The sequence below is a fragment of the Lagenorhynchus albirostris genome, chromosome 8, assembly GCF_949774975.1.
Source record: "Lagenorhynchus albirostris chromosome 8, mLagAlb1.1, whole genome shotgun sequence".
NCBI classification, from domain to species: Eukaryota; Metazoa; Chordata; class Mammalia; order Artiodactyla; family Delphinidae; genus Lagenorhynchus; species Lagenorhynchus albirostris.
Genome location: NC_083102.1, coordinates 15,233,895 through 15,250,812, shown reverse-complemented (window position 1 = coordinate 15,250,812; position 16,918 = coordinate 15,233,895). Strand labels below are relative to the sequence as shown.

At 39.6% G+C, this 16,918-nt stretch overlaps 1 protein-coding gene and 1 long non-coding RNA gene across 3 annotated transcripts in view; one reads left to right on the top strand and one right to left on the bottom strand.

The window, feature by feature from the left end:
• Nucleotides 1–16,918, top strand: part of AKR1D1 (aldo-keto reductase family 1 member D1) — a 31,327-nt gene that overhangs the window by 3,369 nt on the left and 11,040 nt on the right. Inside the window, exons 2-5 of one of the 2 annotated variants that reach the window (XM_060155949.1) lie at nt 4,312–4,479; nt 7,999–8,115; nt 11,497–11,574; nt 15,523–15,645. In XM_060155949.1, coding sequence (XP_060011932.1) covers nt 4,312–4,479; nt 7,999–8,115; nt 11,497–11,574; nt 15,523–15,645 — 486 coding nt within the window. The remainder of the gene's footprint in view (nt 1–4,311; nt 4,480–7,998; nt 8,116–11,496; nt 11,575–15,522; nt 15,646–16,918) is intronic. The other variant, XM_060155950.1, reaches the window with a different exon arrangement.
• LOC132524109 (uncharacterized) lies at nt 6,586–15,619 on the bottom strand. The gene is made up of 2 exons (XR_009541795.1): nt 15,456–15,619; nt 6,586–7,298 (listed from the first exon to the last, which is right to left on the bottom strand). It is a non-coding gene; the product is annotated as an uncharacterized LOC132524109 (long non-coding RNA).

Sequence of the window (16,918 nt, the reverse complement as noted above, 5' to 3'; positions counted from 1 at the left end):
TCTAGTTATGGGGTAGATCATGAAACACCAAGCTATAGGGCAGGAGCAGCCTAGATTGGGGTTGTAACTGATCCAGTATCCCTTCCTGGGTGGCTCTGGTTAAGATTTCTATAGCTGTAAACAGTTTTCACACTCTGAAGAGTGAGCCAAAGGCTTTGTATGTGGGGCAAAGGAGAGGTGAAGTCCAATCTCTTGAGTACTAAGGAGGAGGCTGATACATCAAGGGGCCACTGTGATACAATTTTGTAGTAGGGAAGAGAGATTGGTGTCAATTCTGAATACATGGGCAAGTGAGAATTTATAACCAAGGTGCAGGGTTGGAATCTGTGGGTAGAAAATTACTAAGAGGAAACATCAGGAATACGGGGCCATTCTGGCTAAACTGACCTAACAGGATTCTTGCTGAAGACAGGGTGGGGTGACTAGACATCTCCTGGGGCATGGTGGAGGAGGAGGAACCTGATTTGATATCAAGCGTGATCAGATATGGAGGGTGAGAGGTTGTGGTTAAACTGACTTAGCAGGATTCTTGCTAAGCTTGGACAGAGCAGAGATGAGTATGAAAGTCCATGTTGGAAAAGAGTTCAAAAGAACCTGATTAGAGTTTGGTCCATGAAAGAATCTTTGTCAGAGTTGAGGATGTTCCCACAATCTCTACCTAAAGGGACCAGGGACCAGGCAGGAACCGTAAATAAGTGGCCCTAGAGAGCCAAGTCTATTTCTCAGTTTTGTTCTGCTTTCCCATTTTGATAGCAGATATAAGTGCAAGAAATGCTTTCCTCTTCTTTGCTACAAAACAAAAACAAAAAAACACAAAAAACATGTGCAGGTAACACTTAGGAGACGATTGATGGTACAAAACACAATAAACAGAGTACCAGGGATTCCACTCACCATTCTAAATGAAGATGGTAATTTCTCCACTACAGCTAATTGTCATGCATAAACAAAAGTCCAGTGTGGCCTGATCTTCTCACATTTTTCAAAGAATATTGTAAAGTAATTAATAATTTTTAAGTAATGGCAACACTTATATTTTTGTAAAACGCTATATGAGCTAGTATTTTAAGAGTCAAAGAAAATAACTCAGCTGGTGTTTGTTTTTACTTTTAGTAGAGTGTGTATCCTGAGTTCTTTGCAGTACCTGTGACCCCTTCACACTCACACTCCTGCCACAGAAGCCTTGGCTCTTAGAAAGCAAATACCAAGAACTGACTTCTGCATTTTATATCATTCCTCTCCAGAGGCAATGAATGCTGCACATCAAGCTACAAAAAATGGTTTGCCGGGGAGGGGGGGGTTGGGGGGGTAGATGGTAACAAAAAAATACCAGGGAGAAAAAAGTAGGTTCATATTTCAAAGCTATTACCCTGCCAACGTTAAAACGAATTAAAATGAGAAGAGGCAAAATACATAGAGATCAAGTGAGATGGCTTCTCTAATAAATCAGGCAAAAAATAATAAGAACTTAAACTTGGTCGGTGGCTGTGAAGAAAATAATTTGGCTGGGGCCTAAAAAAGAAGTAACTTGGCTGAAGGATACAAATCATGGGGTAGACTCTACAAAGCTTGGCAACCCATTGGAACCAAACAAAGGAGAACAAATAGTAGGTCCAAGGCCACAAATGGATGTTTCATGCCCAGGTTACTACATTCTTTGGATCTAAAGTTTTGAACTTATTTGAGTCACTTACCTTTTATTTTTGATCTACTTCCTTATTTTTTTAACATTTAAAATTTTGAAATATATAGAAGGGTGAATACTTTTAAAGCTAACATCTGAGTAACCACCACACAGATCCAAAATTAGAATATACCAACCCCCAGAAACCCTCTGTGTCCCCTTCCCAATTCAAAACCATCTCTCCCTCAAGAGGTAATTTATCTTCTAACTTTCATGGCAATTATTTTCTTGCTTTTTTCTAAAGGTCATATAACTTTTTTCAGGTAGATTGCCTATCTCCTCTTCATTTAGTTGTTCTTGTGGGGTTTTTTCTTGTTGCTTCATTTGCAACATATTTCTCTGTGTTCTCATTTTGTCTGACTTTCTGTGTTCATGGTCTTCTTTCCACAGTCTGCAGGATCATAGTTCCTCTTGCTTCTGGTGTCTGCCCCCTGGTGGGTGAGGTTGGTCCAGGGGCTTGTGCAGGCTTCCTGTTGGGAGAGACTGGTGCCTGCCCTCTGATGGGTAGAGCTGGGTCGTGTCTCTCTGATGGGCAGGGCCATGTCCATGTCAAGGGGTGTGTGAGCTCAGTACAACTTTAGGCAGCCTGTCTTCTGATGGGTGGGGCTGTGTTCCTATCTTGTTGGTTGTTTGGTGTGAGGCTTTCCAGCACTAGAGTGTGCAGGTTATTGAGTGGGGCCGGGTCTTAGTGCTGAAATGTGGACCTCTGGGAGAGCTCACTCCAATCAATATTCCCTGGGGCTTCCGCTACCAGTGTCCTTGCCCCCACAGTGAGCTATGGTCTACCTTCACCTCCCCAGGAGACCTGCCAAGACCCCTAGGTAGGTCTGGCCCAGGTCCCTATGGAAGTACTCCTGTGTGCTGGATCCCACTGCACGTGAGACCTTGTGTGCACCCTCCAAGAGTGGAGTCTCTGTTTCCCCCGCCCTGTGGAGCTCCTGCACTCAAGCCCCACTGGCCTTCAAGGCTAAATGCTCTGGGGGTCCTTCCTCTCAATGCCAGACCCTCAGACTGGCACAGAGGGCTGTTTTTATGTGGGAACATCCCTGTGTAGCCAGCATGGGTTTAATATTTTTTGGTGTGAGGGCTCTTTTTAGTATAGATGTCTGCCACCTCTTTCCTCAGTGTATGCTGGCTGTTATCCCTTTGATAGGAGGTGTGACTGATGTTGTGGTGACCAGAACCTGCACTGGATATTGAGCAGGGCCTCCCCTTTGCTCTCTGGTTGTCACTGCCCTGTCAGGGGTGGGATCTGCTACCTAGTCGTCGGAGTAGAGTCCCCCAGATCTGTTTCTGAGCTGTGTTTCTGATCTGTGGTGTGAGGTAGGTGGGACTGGAGCATTCCTCCTCTGGAGCTGTTCACCTATGGGTGTGCTCTGTTGTGTCACCTTCACCTGTTGTACAAGCTCTTAGATTACACTGTTGTTGGTACTGCTCTCGTCTCCACCTTAACCGTGGGAATGCCTGCAGTTGGCCCCAGTGTCCCTCAGACATTGTTTTCACCAGGCCACCAGCGCAGATCCACTGAAGTCATGTCCCAGGATTGCAGTAAGCATGGATCTGGACCCGCTGTGTGCACTATGGGGGCAGCTCAGACTCTGGCCTGGCCCGACCCCTGTGTAAGTGCCACAAAGTCTACAGCTGTTAACTAGGCCCGTCTTGGCTGCAGGAGCAGCTGCTGTCCATTTAGATGTTCTGCAGGCACTTAGCTTACAAAGCTGGTCGCAGGGTCGTCAATTCGCAGATTGTGCAGCTGCGAGGAGAGACTTCAGCTTTTCTTCCTTAGTTGTACAGCCCCTGGGGCTCAGCTGTGGTTTCAGCACCACCTCTGCATGTGGGCCACCCACAGGGGTCTGCTCCCGAGGCTGCCCTGGAGCACACAAGTCCGCCCCGGCGAGGAGGGCGTTGTGGATGCAGCAGCAACGGGGGTCACAAGAGCTCCTGCCCTGGCAGGAGCCCTTCCCCGTGCCCAGGGAGGCAGGGGCCTCATGTGGGGAGAGAGGCTGCAATGGCAGTCCTGCCCCTTGCAAGTCACTTAACAATGGTGCTTCGCTTCTATGGCAGTCTGGGTTTCCTCTACAAGCGTTCCTAGTTGTGGATTTCCTCACTTCCATCCCCTCAGGCTGTCTCCGCACAGTCAACAGTCAAAAGTCTTCTCCCCGGGTCTGCTCTCCAAACCCCACATTTTAGCACCCAGCCCCCATACACACTGGCGACACACCTTTCAGGCTGGGGCACACAGGGCTGTGGCGAGGACCATCTGTGTAGGTCTCACTCTGTCCTGCCTGCCACAGACAGGTTGCTGGGCTCTCCTCTCGTAGCCCCCAAAGTTCCCCTTCTGTCCCAACTGATCTCCCCGCTGTGAGGGGGCTTCCCCGGGTGCGGGAACCTCTCCTCACCTTCAGCTCCCCCAAGGGGTGCAGGTCCCATCCCACTTCCTATCCTCTTCCTTTTCCCTTCTTTCTTTCATGCTACCCAGTTATGCAGGGGTCTTTCTTGTCCTTTTAGGTGTCCGAATTTGTCGTTTTCGCTATAAAACCATGTATGTGCCAAGTGTCCTGATTAAGAATGATTAAAGAAAAGACACATTTCTCTTCTCCCCCAACCCAACCCCCCTATCATTTTAGACCCCTAAGGGGACCTGTGCAAGATCAGTGAAAATTGCCATTGACACGGGGTACCGGCACATTGATGGCGCCTACCTCTACCAGAACGAGCACGAAGTGGGGGAGGCCATCAGGGAGAAGATAGCAGAAGGAAAGGTGCAGAGGCAGGATATCTTCTACTGCGGAAAGGTGAGGTCTTCCCTTCACCCTACACGACTTACGTTCATGGTGGGTCTGACGTCTTTTCTCTGCTGAAGAATATTGAACTCACCAAACCCTGCAGGCTTGCAGGATCTTAGTTCCCTGTGTCCCCTGCAGTGGAAGTACAGAGTCCTAACCGCTGGACTGCCAGGGAAGTCCTGAGGAGTGAGTTCTTAACTGCCAAATTCCTCAATCTTGCCAAGGATTTAGGGACTAATTAACCCCATGAAGTTTAGGGAAAAGTTCTTTCTTCATACTTGGGCATTGATTTAAGACAATACGGAAGAGCCAAATCAAAGAAAGTTGATTTGAGGAGTGAAGGGAAGTAAGGAGGTGGTTCATGTTATAATAAGCATGTGTCAAAACTTCTTTTAAAAGGAGGCAGCGTTTTCTTCTGTATATGCCTATTTGTCCATAGATCACTAATTTTTTTTGAGATATAATTCATGTACCATAAAGTTCACCATTTTTAGTATATTCATAAAGTTGTTCAACCATGACCACTACCTTTTCCAGAATATTTTTATCACTCCAAAAAGAAACCTCTTACCCACTAGTAATCACTGCCTATTTATCCCTCTCCCCCATTCACTGGTAAACACTGATCTACTTTCTGTCTCTTTAGTTTTCCTATTCTGGACATTTCATACAAAAGGAATCATACAATATGTGTTCTTTTCTGTCTAGCTTCTTTCACTTAGTATAATGTTTTCTACTTTCAACCATGTTGTAGCACATATCAGAATTTCATTTCTTTTTATGGCCAAATACTATTCCATTGTATGGATATACCACATTTTGTTTAGATCACTACCTTTTGAGAAACTGAAATCTCCAGAAATCACTATCCATTGAAGAGCAATCAGAAAGATAAAGCACCATGATAAAATGAAAGCCAGTGGAAATATAGGATACATATTTACAGGCAGCCTTGCAGGAATAAAACTGTATAACTTTAGAGAACTTGTAATACAATTCTCCTAAGTTTTCTAAAGAGAACAAAATGGTGCTTCTGACTTCACTCACTCCCCAGACCCCGTCCTCCCTACTCCTTTCCAGCCTCTCCAGGAGTTTGCAGTTTCCCAAGTCACCAGCCACTTATGGGCTATGATTTCAAGGGGCCATGTAGAGCCACTGTCCCAAAATATCAGCCTGAAGCTTCTCACTTTATTATAGCTTTACAGCCTGATTCCTAAAGATTTTGTTATTACAGAGTCTCTCATTACAACTCACCAAGTGTTTCTGGGGAAAAATAAACTTGAACTCATATCCTGAGGACCTGAGCCAAAGAATCCTGCCCAAAGCTGGAAATATTTTTGAATTTATTAAAAAAAAAAAAAACTTTCATTCTTATCTCCTTGGAAAACCGTTAAAGCTGTTGGAATACCTATCATGATGAAAAAATTGAACTGAATTAAATCACCCATTTCATTTCATTTCAAGGCTTGATATGAGTTAACATTTACAAAGCACTTAAAGAGTACCTAGAACTAGTACTGCCTGTCTGTTGAATAAAAATAGATTAAAACATAAAACAGAATTTTCAGTTAGATGAGATTTCACCAATACACCAAAAGGACCCACAGTAACAACAAAAACACGTTTTTCTCTACTCTCACATTGTCTTCTCTATGCTCTGAAGGCAAGAAAAAAATTATTGTCCAACATAGGAAAAAAATCAAATTTTGCTAATTTTGCTTGCTCTTAACTTGTGGCAAAATATGTACATAAATTCAAAGCTTTTTCTCCCAAAAAATATGTAAGCAAATTTCATGCTCCAAGAAGATGTATTCATTTATCCTGAAGCTCTGGGTACCCTTCAGCATCCCATGTTTTACAGACCTCAAGGGTACACATGCTCCAGTTTGACAACCCAAGGCTTAATCTTTCATTACCTAACACTTTAGAGAACGAGTAATTTCTTTTTCTTTTTTTTCTTATTTATATTAAGCTGTCTACATTCCTTTTATTTACTTTTTCAGCTTTATTGAGATATAATTGACATATGGCCTTGTATAAAGTGTACAACGCATTGATTTGATACAATTATATATTGCAAAATGGTTACCACCATAGTGTTAGCTAACACCTCCATCACATTACATAATTACCATTTATTTTCTGTGATGAGAACATTTAACATTTATTCTCTTAGCAACTTTCACGTATATAATACAGTATTGTTATCTATAATCACCATGCTGTTCATTAGATCCCCAGAACTTATTCATCTTAGAACAGGGAGTTTGTACCCTTTGACCAACATCTCCCCATTTGTATTCATGAATAGCTGTTTTGTTTTGTTTTGTTTTTTCATGAATAGCTATTTTATTGTTTTTTAATATAAATTTATTTATTTTATTTATTTTAGTTTTGGCTGCGTTGGGTCTTCGTTGCTACACGCAGGCTTTTCTCTGGTTGCGGTGAGCAGGGGCTACTCTTCATTGTGGTGTGCAGGCTTCTCATTGTGGTGGCTTCTCAGGAGCACAGGCTCTAGGCACGCGGGCTTCAGTAGTTGTTGGACATGGGCACAGTGGTTGTGGCTCGCGGGCTCATGAGCGCAGGCTCAGTAGTTGTAGCGTACGGGCTTAGTTGTTCCGCGACATGTGGTATCTTCCTGGACAAGGGCTCGAACCCGTGTCTCCTGCATTGGCAGGCGGATTCTTAACCACTGTGCCACCAGGGATGCCCCATGGATAGCTATTTCATTGTTGATCTTTGTTGGAGGACTGGAGGCTGGGGTCTCCCATGCCGCCATTTTGGTGACATTATTGGTTCAGATCTTAGTAGGGATTGGCAGAATTTTCCTGGGGAAATGAGGAAGTGAACCAAATGAGAACAAAGGAGCAGTGAAAAGGGATCTAAACTTTTGCAATAATTTAAAATTTCACCAGCTTCCGCACCACCCATCACAATGTGGAGGATCTGGTGAAGACACATACACAACCATATTTCTTACTCAGATGAAGCACACCTTTTATCAGTGAAATGAAAGTAAAGTGCCAAGCCAGGTCAGAACCACTAGTCAGATACATGTTCCCTAATTACACAATGAGGAAAAGTGAAAGTGCGAAGAGTCCATTAGGCAATTAGCACAGAGCAGAGGAAGACTTTATTGCTGAATTAGGTACTCTGTGGTTCAGATGGATCTTTAAATCTCTGTTACTATACTTGGATAAAGTTATACTCTGGATGTCAAGTTATATCAGCTCAACCTGTACTCAGATGACACTGCAACGTAAACATATTTTTGTGAAATGAAATGGGTGAATACAATGCGTATGAGTGTTTATAAAGAATAAAGGGCTGGGGAATTCCCTGGCGGTCTAGTGGTGAGGACTCTGCTCTTCCACTGCAGGGGGCATGCGTGTTGGGGAACTAAGATCCTGCATGCTGCACGGTACAGCCACAAAAAAAGAAACAGTAAAAACAAATTTTAAAGGGCTGCATCATTGTTAATAATAATAATGAGGGTATTAGTTAACTATCTCCCTTTTTTTCTTTCAGCTGTGGGCTACACATCATGACCCACAGATGGTCCGCCCAACTCTGGAGAGGACGCTCAGGGGCCTCCAGCTAGATTATGTGGATCTTTACATCATTGAAATACCCATGGCTTTTAAGGTAAGTTCATATGCCTAAAGGTAAAGCCTCTGCTCTTTGGCAACCATGGGCCAACATCTATGTACGGGAAGCTCATTCATTACTTAGCACCATAGAATATTATGATGTTTTGTTACCGTAAATCAGATAGTACTGACCTAACCCAACAAATGCCAAGAAAGATTATGTGTAGCCAGCTCAGGCCTGGATCCCAAGTTTCTAGATTCATAATCCAATGCACTGTCTGTTATATCACGTCTTTGCAGCTATAAACGCTCTCCATCAAACCAACAAGTAGTCTCCTAACTGTAGTCCACATTGCAGTTGTCCAGCATCCAGACACACCCTTCTTCCCATTCACACAGTCCCGAAAACATCCCTGCACAACATAATGTAAAATAATAAATACAACTGAAAACCTACTCACACTCCACCCGCTCCAAAGGAAAATAACCCAAAGAGTAGTCAGATTTTTGAAGGCAGCTCCAAGATCAGGACCTCTAGGTGATATCTATTCCTCTAACTCAAATGCACTCCTTCCTTGAACTTTCTCAATATATGGACTCAGTTTAACCACCACCAACACACCCAGTATACACTGCTGAAGAGCAGCAGCTGCTTTAAAGTTTCACTGAGGGAAGGAGAGATTGAAAAACAAAACTGACCACTTGCCCATGAGGTAAACCAGATCCTGCTGGACAGGAAAGACCAGGACTCTCTGCCATTGCAGTGGCCAGAATTTCTTTACACAGCCAACCTGGCTGCCCCGTTCTGTTCTCTGGAAGCACCTTCCTTATTAACTCTCCTCTGTGGTCACATCCAAGATGTGACCTTAGCAATTATATATCCCAAAAACCTCATTTCACAGAAGAGAAAAGCAATGAACTACTTAGGATTAAAGTCCATCAGAATTGGGACCAGATCCTGGGTCGCCTGATGCCAATCTCATACGTGTTCCCTTACACTACACTACCCTCTGCCTTATCCTCACAAGCCTAATAATCGCAATGTCCTGTGGACTACAGTGATTTTTTAATTTCAGACTCTTGGGATTTTGACCTTAGCCCTTCTCCTCACTCAACTAACTTCGATTCTTATTCAAATGACAGAGTTCTAAACTGAGTCTTACAGATTTGGAAAGAACCTGTATTTAAAAGTGAGAAAATGAAATTTACTCCTCTGTGGCTGACTAATGACTTGTAAAATCTTTTTGGAGAAGGTAAATAAAGGAATTCTATTTCTATTCTTAAATAGGATCAAGGCTCAAGGACACAGAGAAGGTAAATTTTTAACAGTGAGAAATTACACAGTATAGTGACAATACCTCCCAACTGAACCTGTACTTCCTGTAATTGAGAAATCAGTCTTTGAAGCCAAAATATCACTTGCTTTTTGAATCTCATGATTCTTTTTAAAGAAAAACCTTTCTCGCTAAAATATTTTACCACTTTGTTATTTTTTAAATATAAAGTTAATAAGCAGACACAATTTCAGAACAACAAAAAGTACAAAAAATCATGATAAGACATTTTAAAAAGACGAAGTTATTGCTAAACAGGAATGAAGGTCAATAGCATGGGTTTTTAGAGGGTTGAGTTATTCTTCTAATAATGCCTTACAGTCAGGAGCAGAAAAGGAGGAAAAAGACAATGAGTTTATCCAAATGAAGGGATTAGTAAAGTAAGCACAGTGGAACATCATAGAAATATCTAACATGGGTTCAGACTTGGAGAGGACTTAATTAAAATTTGGGAGAGTAAAAACTATTAATAGTAAGAGTTCATAATGGAGATATAAAGCCATTTCAGGTCAGAAGTAAAATTAGGAAGTGCAAAAAGCAAGAAATATGGAGGGAGTCTGGAGTGGAAATAAGCCTCGTAAGTGTTGAGAAGGTCAAAGGGCTTAGAAATCAGAGGTAACCAGGGTAGTTAATATGAATGATTACATGGCTTTGAGGAGAAAGGAGTCTTTTTCCTGCTCTTGGTGAAATAGAAGAAAATTGAGGTGAAATTATCTTTGCTAAAGAGGGCATGGAGAAATTGTTATCACCAGGTGAAAGATTAATTCAGGTGAGATGGCAAAGTGAAAAATTAGGGAAAATTTTTAAGAATATAATGGATTTTATCCAATTGCTTGATTTTCAACAACAAAAAATTCCTATTATCAAGGTCTACAAAGACTTCTATGCCACCAACCAAATCCAGTAGACACTTTGTCCTCATATTTTATTTGATCTCTTTCAGTACAGTTGACTACTGCCTCCTTCTTTAAACATTTTCATCTCATGGCTTCTATGATATCACCCTCTGGTGATTCTTTGACAGCTTCTTCTCTGCTAAACTCCAAATGTTTTGCCCAGTGCTTTATCCTCAATATTCTTGTCTTACTGAGCCATACTCTCTCTATAGGTGATTTCATCCAGTTGCATGGATTGAATACCATTTTATATGCTGAGGACTCCCAAATTTTATCTGTACCCATGACCTCTCTCTGAGCCAATCTCTGAGACTTCTCTGTTCTCTTCAAATATCCACTTGACTGTCCAACAGTCATTTCAAACTCAAACTATCCAAAACAAAACTCTCAATTCCTTGTCCAACCTCAGGAAATGATTACCACCATCCACTCAAGGAGTCTAGAAATTATCTTTTATTTCTATCCCATTTCCAAGCCCATAAGAGATGGGTCCCATTTTTAAATATAGCAAAAAAGGAGAAATCTGAAAGACAATTTCCACACCATAGTCAATCTTCATTGGGAAAATACCATCCAAAAGTTAGAGGAGGAGGTTTGACACTTACGTAGTGTATGAGGTAGAAAAAAAGATGCTGAACTCCTGGAGGGCCCAAAAAGGGTAAGAAAAGAACCATGGGGCGATTAGCCAGACCTGAGAAGTAATGTGCTGTGCATTTCCCTTATACTTAAGGAATATTGCATTCATCAACTATACTTAGCTGAAGAATTTCCTCCTCTCAGCCTTAGTGATGACCTCTGGTTTCTTATAAGAGTAAGAAATTTGCTGTCCTCAACTTTGGCCAGGATAGACTATCCAAACACTGAGTCTAAAAGTCCTAATTCTCAACTTTTACTTTTCTTTAATGAGAAATTTTATCATTAAGAGAGAACTTCATGGCTTAAGAACAACAATAATCTGTCAATAAATAAAGAATAATGAATGCTGGGGTGAGAGAATGAGACTAATGTGTCATATATGTTGGACAAATGAATTTCTGGACAGTTCCACAGGGGGAGGGGGAAAAAATATATATATATATATATCTTGAATTGGTTTCCCAGGGCCCGGGTATATTGGAATACTGACAACTTAAATTCCATCATTTCAATCCCCAGATATAAATAAAGTTAACTACACTTTTTCATTTTCTTTTTCTTTTTTAACAGCCTGGAGATGAATTCTATCCTAAAGATGAAAATGGCAAATGGTTATATCACAAGTCAAATCTGTGTGCCACTTGGGAGGTGAGTTCAAGTGGGCCTCTTATGTTAAAAGAGTACATTTTTAAATTGTGATCTGGTTATTCCTATTCGATTTATGGAGAGTTGCAACCTTTACTCCCAATGAAAAGTAGTAGTCAGGTATTTCTAACCACGAGCAAAGATGTATAAAATCTCCACTTCTGAGTGCTGAAAAATGTTTGATTTTGCTTTGATGGAAGAGAAGAATGCCAAAGATAAGGAAGAGAGAAGTGTGGGAGGAAAAATAAAGTAAAGGAAATAAGTTCTACTGTAACAGTAAATAAAAATATATAAATGAGATAAACTCACAAATTTTTGGTTTCTCAAATTGAATTTTTAAAAATCAGTAATATGATGTCTAAAAGAAACAAATGTAAAATAATATATGAAAAACTGAAAAACAATTCTGGTTCCATTTCTGAGCAGGCTGCTGGCTCTTTCCCCAAGATTATAAGAGTGAGAAACTAGGGGAAAATAATGCGAAAACCCTTATGGATTTAGGTGGGAGGCAGGTACAGATATTTTGAACTGGTTTGTTTATGAGGTAATACGGAAGCTTTTACCTAGAGTGAAAGGCAACTCAGCAACCACTAAGATAATATAGGAGAGGAACTATCGGAGTTATTTTTGCTCTTATTTCTCTCTTGCTATAGCCTTGGGACACACTCCACACATGTAGACACTTAGGACTCGTGTTCAGATGTCTTCAGGAATCAAGTCAGAGCAGCACTGAAATCTTGCACTTGTGAGAAGCTGATAAAAACATAAGTCTCTGCCTGACCTCTGGCAGTTGTTTCCTGCCTCTCCCAATTCAAACTCCAAAGGCTGGAAATGATACTCTAATGATCATCTCATTCTAATAGACTTCCCCCTGTTTAGGTTACAGCTGAGGATCTGAACTGTGGCTTGTTTTGAGGGGTGAGGAGGCACTGACTGTGTTTTCTACTGTCTGGGGCTCTCCACCCGAAAGACCATACACTCACTCCTGACTTCATTGGAGCTGACTAGGATTGGAGTCTGGCATTCTTCTCTAAGGGACTGCCTCACAGTGTACCTAATATCCTCAGGAGAAAATGAGCTCAGAGCCCAAAATAACAAGACATTTATTTCACAAGGAAACAACATATCTCAATTACATATCACGACAAAAACAGAACAGAGGACCAAGAACTTTTAAATTAGCCAATTAATATATTCAAGGAGATAAAAGAAAGATATCAGCAATATGAAATAAGAACAAGAAAACATTTTTTTAAAACAAGCAAAAATAATAATTATGAAAAATAAAAACACAGTGCAGTAGATGGGATAAAAATAGAATGGGTACAGATAAGGAAAAGAAGATCAGCTTAAAAGATCAGAATGAGGAAATCTCCCAAGTGAAGAAGGAAAGGACAAGAAAAAATTTGAAATGTGAAATATGAAAAGCTAAGAGATGTAAATCATAAAATTAGAATTTCCAGTATCCACACAATAGAAGTCTTAGAAAAAAAGAAAGAAAGGGAAGTAATAATTGAAGAAGAAACCCAGAGATGTTGAAAAGGCATGAATTACCAAAGAGGAAAGAGAAAAAAACCCATACCTGGATGCTTTATAGTGAAATTTCAGGATGTCAAACATAAAGAGAAAATGTTAAAGCTTCCGGAGTATAGCAAACAAGCCAGTAAAGGAGACAAAACGAAATAATAAAAAATAATCAGTCTAAGAGAAGGCAGGAAAATAAGAAAAAAGGGGAAATGAATAGATGGGAAAAACAGAAAATAAATAGCAATATGGGGGATTTAAATTCAGTGGTGTCAATAATCACAGTGTATGTAAAGAGCCTGAACAACCCAGTTAAAATGCAGAGGTTTTCAGAATGGATAAAAAGCAAAACCCCACTATATATTATATACAAGAAACTCATTTTAAATAATAAGACACACAACTAAGCCCATGCGCCACAACTACTGAGCCTGCGCTCTAGAGAGCACACGCCACAACTACTGAGCCTGCGTGCTGCAACTACTGAAACCCGCATACCTAGAGCCCGTGCTCAGCAACAAGAGAAAGCCACCGCAATGAGAAGCCTGCACACCGCACCGAAGACTAGCCCCTGCTCACCACAACTAAAGAAAGCCTGCACACAGCAACAAAGACCCAACGCAGCCAAACATTTTTTAAATAATAAATAAATAATAAAACAAATAGGTTGAAAGTAAAAGGTTAAAAAAAAAAGTGAAAGTCTAGAATAAGATGTACTAGGCTGACAGTAATCAAAAGAGAGCTGGAGTAACCATTTTAATATCAACAAAAATTTCAGAGCAAAGAGTGTTACCAGGGATAAGGAATTTTGTTTTATAATAATAAAGGGTTCAATCCTAAACATCTATGCACCTAAAAACAGAACTCCAAAATACATGAAGCAAAACTAAGAGTAGTGAAAAGAGAAAAAGAATAATCTAGTCAGAGATTTCAAAACCTCTCTCTTGTTAATTGAGATAATAAGTAGACAGAAAGTCTGTAGAATATAGGAACTTAAACATTATCAAACAACTTGACCTAATTGATATTTATAGAATACTTTTCCAAAATATAACAGAATGCTATTTTTCTAGTGCACATGGAATACTTCACAAAATAGTTCATTTTCTGAGACATAAAACGGATCTCAATACATTTAAAAATATTCTTAGGGCTTCCCTGGTGGTGCAGTGGTTGAGAGTCCGCCTGCCTATGCAGGGGACACGGGTTCGTGCCCCAGTCCGGGAAGATCCCACGTGCCGCGGGGCGGCTGGGCCCGTGGGCCATGGCCGCTGAGCCTGTGCGTCTGGAGCCTGTGCTCCGCAGCGGGAGAGGCCACAGCAGTGAGAGGCCTGCGTACCGCAAAAAAAAAAAAGATATTCTTCATGCAAAGTAGGCTGTCTGATGACATTGGAATTAAATTTGAGTCAATAACAAAAATATATCTGAAAAAAATATATATATATATCTGAAAAATCATCATATATTTGGAAACTAAGAAGATATGTGTAAATAACCCATAAGATAAAGAAAAAATAACAAAATCTGAATCTATATGTACTCTATATGCTAGCAACACACAATTGGAAATGGAATTTTTTAAAAACAATGTTAAATATTTAGAGATAAATTTAACAAAATCTATGCAAGACATATAGTTAAAACTACAATATTTTACTGAGAGGATTTTTTGTTAATTTGAATAGAGAACTGTATCATGTTCTTTGATGGAAAGATTGAATACAGATAATTTGTTAATTCCCCCCTAATTCATGGATAGATTCAGTGCAATCCCAATGACTATCCCAAAGGAAATTGAAAAGCTGATTCTAAAATATATAGGGAAGTGCAAAAACCATAATGATAAAGATTTAATTTACTAAGAAGATATATCAGTCTTAAACACATATCTACCAAATAAAATATCTTCAAAATATATAAAGCAAAAATTGATAGAATACAGAAAGACACTGGTAAATCCACTGTTACAGTGGGAGATTTCTGATATATTTCTCTAAATTATTGAAAAGCCAGGAAAAGCTAGACCTAATCTTCTATATAATGCGTGTGTATGTGAGAGAGAGAAACAAGAAGGATCTGTATCCAAAAATAGGAGAATATACATTTTCCACACATACCAGACACATAAAAATTTTCAGGTACTATACCATAAAGAAAACCTCAACAAATTTTAAGAAATAAGATCATTATTATCATGCTGGTATACATTATGAAAATACAAGGGGAAGATATGATATACAACATTTCCCCAAAATCATTCAATTACAGAATTCCTGCCTATCTCCTCCACTTTTCTTTAGTTCACAGAATGCCTATTAATATACCCCGGGGACTTTACTTTTTAAAGAATGCACAGTCACCTTTATAAATGTTTATTCCTGCTTGTGTTGAGGTTTCTTTCTTGACCCATTGGCTCTTACCCTACAGGCTTTAGAAGCTTGCAAAGATGCTGGCTTGGTGAAATCCCTCGGTGTATCCAATTTTAACCGTAGGCAGCTGGAGCTTATTCTGAACAAACCAGGACTTAAGCATAAGCCAGTCAGCAACCAGGTACAGCTTGACAAGGGGAGGGAGGGGAGGGGGGGTGTGGGGAGTGGGGAATGTGGGAGGATCCATTACTCAACAGAAAGAATCCTGGACTAGGAGTCAGGGAGTCTTGTGGTCACTTTACGTGTATCTCATCATTAGACCGTGGGCAAGTCAATTTATGTCTCTTAAGAAAAAAGATTTGAAAGTCCAAATCCAAAAAGTAACCCAAACTTTTTCTGAAGAAAAATAATAATGTAGGGGAACAAAACCTACCAGACATTGACACACAGAGTATTTAAAATAATGTAAGATTACACAAGAACCAACATACAAATAAATAGAAAATAAGAAATACCTTAGAAACAGTCTCAAATAAAATAAAAACTTAATGTAAAATAAAATAGCACAAACTAATGACAAAGGAATTGATTTTTCAGTGAATAGTGTGGGGAAAATTGATAGTTATATAGTAACAAATATAGATCTTTGCCTCATGTTATACTCCAAAGTGTCCCTTTGATCAGGCATTAAAGAAGAAACAAGAAATTATTTGTGAATACTACAAAAGAATTTTAGTTTTCTGGAGCTATGGATAGAAAGGGAAGCCATGGGAAAATTATAAAGAAAACCAATACATGTAATAGTGTAAAAATGTTAAACACTAAAAATATTAGAAACAAAGAGCAAACAAAATTAGATGATTATATCTAAAAATATAACAGAAAAAGGGGATCATGCCCTTACGAATTAAAAGCCTAATAAAAATCAATGAGAAAAATACTAAGGCTCAAAAGAAATGAACAGAAAGTCACAGAAGACAGATTGCAAGACTGATAAACATATGAAAAATATTTAGCTGCTCTAGTAATTATGGAAATTTAAATTTAAGTGTAATTTTGTATTGTGTATCAAATTAGCAAAGTTTCTGTTTTATTTTTTAATATAGTGTTCCATGTAAGCAAGTGATGGAGTGCTGGCAAATGCAAATTGGTTCAACCTTCCTGAAAAGCAATTTTGCAATAAGTAGCAAGAGTCTTAAAAAGTGTTTAGTTTTCTATTTCTAGGAATCCATCCTTGTGAAAAAAAATCAGAATACCCATATGTGTGTTTGTCACAGCACTTTATGTGTGTGTTTGTCGCAGCACTGTTTATCATGGCAAAAAAAAAAAAAAAAAAAAAAAACACCAAAAAGGAAACAACATAAATATGAAAAATTCAGGGAATGTTTACATAAACTTTAAAACATTTATAATATGTGAAATCTTAACAAAAAATGTTCTTGAATCACTCTTGA